This window comes from Lactuca sativa, chromosome 2, assembly GCF_002870075.4.
Source record: "Lactuca sativa cultivar Salinas chromosome 2, Lsat_Salinas_v11, whole genome shotgun sequence".
Lineage (NCBI taxonomy): Eukaryota > Viridiplantae > Streptophyta > Magnoliopsida > Asterales > Asteraceae > Lactuca > Lactuca sativa.
The window spans coordinates 21,497,791-21,504,015 of record NC_056624.2 but is presented as its reverse complement, the minus strand read 5'-3'; the positions used below and the strand labels follow the sequence as shown (position 1 = coordinate 21,504,015).

General features: G+C 34.4%; 2 protein-coding genes and 1 non-coding gene across 3 annotated transcripts; 2 read left to right on the top strand and 1 right to left on the bottom strand.

Moving 5' to 3' along the window:
• Positions 1–1,425: 1,425 nt before the first annotated feature.
• Positions 1,426–1,507, bottom strand: TRNAS-UGA (transfer RNA serine (anticodon UGA)). Its single transcript has one exon. It is a non-coding gene; the product is annotated as a tRNA-Ser (tRNA).
• A 102-nt stretch (positions 1,508–1,609) lies between these two features.
• On the top strand, positions 1,610–3,990 carry LOC111920734 (probable diphthine methyl ester synthase). Its single transcript, XM_023916294.3, has 6 exons — positions 1,610–1,831; positions 2,346–2,470; positions 2,564–2,793; positions 2,894–2,933; positions 3,414–3,505; positions 3,604–3,990. The coding sequence occupies exons 1-6, from the start codon at positions 1,682–1,684 to the stop codon at positions 3,783–3,785; spliced, it is 819 nt and encodes a 272-aa protein (XP_023772062.1). The 5' UTR covers positions 1,610–1,681; the 3' UTR covers positions 3,786–3,990.
• A 508-nt stretch (positions 3,991–4,498) lies between these two features.
• On the top strand, positions 4,499–6,022 carry LOC111920733 (flavonol 3-sulfotransferase-like). Its single transcript, XM_023916293.3, has one exon. The coding sequence runs from the start codon at positions 4,924–4,926 to the stop codon at positions 5,932–5,934; it is 1,011 nt and encodes a 336-aa protein (XP_023772061.2). The 5' UTR covers positions 4,499–4,923; the 3' UTR covers positions 5,935–6,022.
• The last annotated feature ends 203 nt before the right edge of the window (positions 6,023–6,225 follow it).

Genomic DNA, 6,225 nt, shown 5'->3' with positions numbered 1-6,225 from the left:
TGAATCAGGCTCCACAAGTTGTGCAATTGCACACCATTCTTAACATACAGGTCCACCCTCACTATATTGGATTTGAGGTTCTGTTTATTTCATCTACAATTGGATTTTAGATTTATGGGTAGTAGAAAAAATGGGTGATTTTAGATTTATGGGTAGTAGAAAAAATGGATAACCAAATGTTTCAACCAAGAAGTTAGGATGATTTAGGTTGTTATTTTTTTACTGAATTTGTCTATTGCAAGTTAGGGATGAAAGTGGGTCCAAACCCGGACCCGATGGACCCGGAACCGGGTAACGGGATTTTATAGAACCGGAAACCGGATCGGTATATATGAACCGGTTCCGGTTCGGTTCCGGGTATGGTTCCGAGTAAAGTGGGTCTAGAACCGGAAAACCCGGAAACATCAAAGTGGGTAGGTTGGAACCGGATAAAGTGGGTTTAGACCCGGAAAACCCGAAAAAACCAGAATTTTTTGGTAATTACTTACAACTTAGTGGGTTGAACTTTGAAAATTTTCATATTGATATCCCCAGTTTGGGGGGCTGTAACTTATTGAATACGAAACCACAATTAACAAAATTAGAGTCTAAAATCATGTACAAACTCTAAAATACACTCTGGAAAAACCCGCATGTCAATCCGAATTTAAACGAATGAGATATACTTGTGTTAATATTTTCACATAATACAAAGTACAAAAACAAATAGCTGAAAAGTTGAAAATTTTCAGTTTTGATATCCCGATTTCGGAGGACTGTAAATCATTGAATGTTAAACCAGAAATGACAAAATTACAGTCTAAACTCATGTACAAACTGTAAACTAGAAGTTGGAAAAAACCACATGTCAATCCGACTTCAAACGAATTAGATATACATGCTTTAAAACTTTCACCGAATACAAAAAAACTAAAAAACTAAAAACTTTCAGCTTTGGTATCTCAACTTTTGAGGACTGTAAGTCAATGAATATAAAACTAAAAATGAAAAATTTATAGTCTAGAATCATGTACAAACTCTAAACTACATGTTGGAAAAAACCGTATGTCAATTGGAGTTGAAACGAATAAGATATGCATCTTGTAAACGTTTCACAAAAAATGGTTCTGGCCCTAAAAGTGATTCCGGTTCCAAAAACCGGTTTATCCGGACCCAATGGACTCAAATCCGGATTACCCGGAACCTGGATAAAGCCAATTTTTAAACCCGGAACCAGACCCGGTTCTATATATTTTCCGGTTCTAATGGGTTCGGTCCGGTTTTCCAATTGTAAATCTCATCCCTATTGCAAGTGACCAAAAAAATCTAATTTAGGCCCATGTTTTTTATGCCATAACAACATAGAATTATGAGATGGGAACATAGAAGGCAATCGCAAATGTCCCAAAAAATCTTTGAAAATGATGAAAACGAAAAAATGTTTCTCGTCGACAGCAGGGTTCGAACCTGCGCGGGCGAAGCCCAACAGATTTCAAGTCTGTCTCCTTAACCACTCGGACATATCGACTATGTGTCAAGATTTTACACAAAAATATAGATAACCAAAAATAACATATCTACTTCTGGATTTCGAGGGTTAGGGTTTAACATTGGATCACAAGCTGCTACTGCAATCACATCACAAGTTTACAACAGAGAAAAAAACAAGAGCAAACATATTCAGAAGAGGGAAGGATTGAAGATGTTGTATATAATCGGATTGGGACTGGGCGACGAAAAAGACATCACATTAAGAGGATTAGAAGCTGTGAAGAAATGCCAAAAGCTCTATATTGAATCCTACACATCTCTCCTTTCCTTTGGTATCTCCAAAGATGGCATCTCCACCCTGGTAATTTCACTTCTCTGCTTCTATTGCACTACTTGCTACCGAATAATCGGTTATTATTAGTATTTGAAGTTAATTAAGTAAACGTTTTACCTTCGAAAGTTGTAAGCAAACTCCATTGGGACGAATTGAGTAAATCAGATTTAGGGTTTCATGGATTTGAGTTTTGAAAGCCGTCATTGCGATTCTAAGAATCCGAATGATAATGTTTTGATTGAAGTTATGATACGTAAGTATCTTTAGAGAGATTCGGATTTGGTGTGGGAGATTCTTCGCAGTTTCAGAAAGAAAACGAGTACAAGAACATGTTCTTACACATTTTACCCAAACAGAGCTTAAAGATCATGGTTTAGGTTGATTGTTACTAAAGCATCGGTTCTTCAAGTTCTTGATGACTTGGATTTGTGACACTTGAATCACTAAGATTTTCTTTCATACATTGTATACAATGTTTACAACTCATATATCCTTTGTAATTTTCTTGTTTTTGAGTTTGATCTTTTTCGTTTTTTTACAGGAAAAGTTGTATGGAAAGCCACTTACAGTTGCAGATAGGGAAATGGTAGAGGAAAAGGCTGATGATATGTTGTTAGAGGCTCGTGAATTTGATGTTGCTTTCCTTGTTGTTGGAGACCCTTTTGGGTAATGATACTTTTCCTCACATATATTTGATTCATAAATAATTTAAAAAAAAACACTTTCAATTCTTGACTATGTATATTTTATAAAAAATAGGGCGACAACACATAGTGATCTGGTTGTAAGGGCAAAGAAATTGGAGGTGGAAGTGAAGGTGATATATAATGCATCTGTAATGAATGCAGTTGGAGTATGTGGCTTACAACTTTATCGTTATGGAGAAACTGTTTCATTACCTTTCTTTACAGAAACATGGAGACCTGATAGTTTTTATGAGAAAATTCAAAGAAATCGAGGACTAGGGTTACATACTCTGTGTTTATTAGGTAACAATATTGTGAGAAATGGTTGCATAAATGAGTATTTAACTATTTATCCTTTAGTTTCTAATAAAGTAATAAAGTAATAATTCTATTCGCATTGCAGATATACGAGTTAAAGAACCTTCATTGGAATCACTATGCAGGTTAGAATGTGTAGTTTTCATTTTATTTTACATGAATGGTCCCTATGGTTTGGGGTAATTTGCACGTTTGGTCCTTAAGTTATTTTTTTAACTTGGAAGATCCCTACTGTTTGTTTTTGTTGCACGCTTGGTCCATGCCTTACCTTAAAAGACTATTTTGCCCTTGATTTTTTAAATTATTTAAATAAGGTGGGTAAGGTAATGTAAGGTAAGGGTAAGGTAAGGTAAGGTAAGGTAAGGTGAGTTAAGGTGGAAGTGGGGTTGGGGTGTGTTTATTTAAATAAATTAAAAAATCAAGGGCAAAATAGTCTTTTTAGGTAAGACATGGACTAAGCGCGCAACAAAAACAAACAGTAGGGACCTTCTGAGTTAAAAAAATAAGTTGGGGACCAAACGTGCAAGTTACCCAAATCATAGGGACCATTCGTGTAATTTACTAAATAATTTTCAAAATTTTAAATATTTTTTATTATGTTTTAGAGGAAAAAAGCAATACGAGCCTCCTAGTTTCATGACAATTGGAGTTGCTATTGATCAACTCTTAGAGGTTGAACAACTACGTGGAGAATCAGGTAATTTCCTTGATTTGTTTATTTTTTATTATTATTTTTTTAATATAGAAAAAAGGAGTTAATTAATTTTTTTTTATTTTTTTTGTTGATTTGGGTAGCTTACAATGAAGACACATTGTGTGTGGGATTTGCAAGGCTAGGAAGTGAAAACCAAAAGGTGGTGGCTGGGTCAATGAAGCAATTAAGGACAGTTGACTTTGGTCAACCTCTTCATTGCCTCACAATAGTAGGTAAAACTCATCCTGTGGAAGAAGAAATGCTTGATTTCTATAGAAGTTGAAACCATGTATGTACAACTACAACAAACAACAAACTTCATTTTTGCAGAAAATGTACCAAATATTGTTACTTTTTTTATTTTGGTTTCTTGAAATGTTAGTTTAAACATGTTTGATATCTTGTGGGGAAATAGAATATTACTAAGTTTTTGAAGAAGATGTACCAAATGTTATTACCTTTTGTGGTTGATGAAATATCATTTTACACATCCTTGATCTTATGATTTAAAATAGAATAATAATATAAGTATTTGTAGAATATGTACCAAATTTTATAAACATGTTTGATATCATGCAACATAATGTAAGTGTTTGATATTACCAATCATAACAACTGAATGTGTATAAAAATAAGGATTAAATGTGTATAGACTGAAAATTATATTAACTTATTAAGTTATTTATTCTGCTTAATGTGTGAAAAAATGACAAGTTAAATAGTTAAATATAGACAAAAAATAATTCATGATCTTATTCGTTAGAGCTTAAAACAAAATTAAAACAAAATTAAGAGAAAGACATGTATAGGGATATGTTTTGAAATTTATACAAGAGTAAATTACATGAATGATCCCTATGGTTTGGGGTGATTTGCATTTTTGGTCAATAACTTATTTTTATAACTCGAAAGATACAGTTTGTTTTTGTTGCGTATTTGGTCTTTGTTTTACCTAAAAAGATTATTTTGCCATTGATTTTTTAATTTATTTAAATAAGATGGGTAAGATAAGGTAAGGTAAGATGAGATGAAAGTGGGGTTGAGGGTGTGTTTGTTTAAATAAATTAAAAAAAATCAAGGGTAAAATAATCATTTTAGGTAAGACAAAGACCAAACGCGCAACAAAAATAAACAGTAGGGGACCTTCCGAGTTAAAAAAGTAAGTTCAAATTACCCAAAACCATAGGGACCATTCGTGTAATTTAGTCTTTATATAATTCGAGAAGGCCTAATAATACAAATAATAGATAGATTCAATATATGGCACACGTTTCAATCGGACGTTGGGACACTAATTGAGAACAAATGAAGTGTCAAGAGTATATGTCAGTTATTATCCATTCGTTTGTGTTAATATATAGCCATATAGGTCACACGTACGTTACTACAAATTAGTACACCATGTTCAATGTTTCTTCATCATGTCTCATCAATCTATAATTCCACAAACACCATTAGAATCCAAAGAACATGAAGATCACTACAACAAGATCTGCAAGGATTACAATCACTTAATGGAAACAATGCCCAAAAGTAATGGATGGAGGGTGGAACACCTCTACAACTACAATGGTTTCTGGATAAACCCTATATACATCAAAGCCAATTTGCTTCTTCATGCTTACTTCAAACCACAACCCACTGATATCTTTTTAGCTTCCTTCATGAAGTCAGGAACCACGTGGCTTAAAGCACTCATCTTCTCCACCCTTACTCGCCACCTCTACAGCTTCTCCGACCACTATTTACACCACCATGGCCCACAAAGCACTTTTCCTTTTCTCGACAGTGAATGCGAAAGCTACCCCATATCCGACTTCACACATATGTGTTCTCCACGACTCTTTGCAACCCACTTCCCTCGGACCCTCTTACCGGAATCCATGGCTTCATGCAAGTTCGTTTACCTCTGTAGAGAACCGAAAGATGTTTTGGTTTCGAAATGGGTTTTCATGAGCAAACTTAGAGAGAAAGATTTGCCTCCATTTTCTTTGGATGAAGCGTTTGATCTTTTCTGTGAAGGGGTTTCAGACTACGGGCCTTTTTGGGAGCATGTTCTGTCGTACTGGAGACCGAGTTTGGAGTCATCGGAGAAGATTCTGTTCTTGAAGTATGAGGAAGTGAAGAGGCAGCCGGAGGTGGTGGTGAGGAGGTTGGCGACGTTCATGGGTGTGCCATTCACGACAGAGGAAGTTGAGAAAGGAGTGGTGGAGAACATTGTGAAGTTGTGTAGCTTTGAGAATTTGAGTAATCTAGAGGTGAATAAGAAGGGCGTTGAAAAGTTCGGTAAGGTGGAGGTGGAGAATCGTGAATTTTTCAGGAAAGGTGTGATTGGAGATTGGAGAAACTATCTTTCCGATGAGATGAAACAACGCATTGATGGAATTATCGATGAAAAGTTGAAAGGTTCTGCCTTGATCTTTGGCGCCTAATTTGGATTCTATAGTGGTTTATGAAAGCTCTTTCGGTGTATCATGTTGTGTAAATAGGCTACTTCTAAAATATCAAATATATTGTATACACGAGTTTTCATTATTTTTTATTATTTATTATTATTATTATTATTATTATTATTATTATTATTATTATTTTTTGTTTTTTGTAAATGTTCTTTTATATAATATTGTAGAAATAGCTTAGTTTTAAAATATTTTGTAGAAATAGGTGGGAGCTTTGAAAGGCCAATTATTTTCATTTTTTTCTATGATTTATTGTGCCAATAA

Coding starts and splice junctions, on each gene's coding strand:
- LOC111920734 (XM_023916294.3), top strand. CDS start 1,682: ATGTTGTATATAATCGGATTGGGACTGGGCGACGAAAAAGACATCACA. Junction 1,832..2,345: donor AAGATGGCATCTCCACCCTG/GTAATTTCACTT, acceptor GTTTTTTTACAG/GAAAAGTTGTATGGAAAGCC. Junction 3,506..3,603: donor ACAACTACGTGGAGAATCAG/GTAATTTCCTTG, acceptor TGATTTGGGTAG/CTTACAATGAAGACACATTG.
- LOC111920733 (XM_023916293.3), top strand. CDS start 4,924: ATGTCTCATCAATCTATAATTCCACAAACACCATTAGAATCCAAAGAA.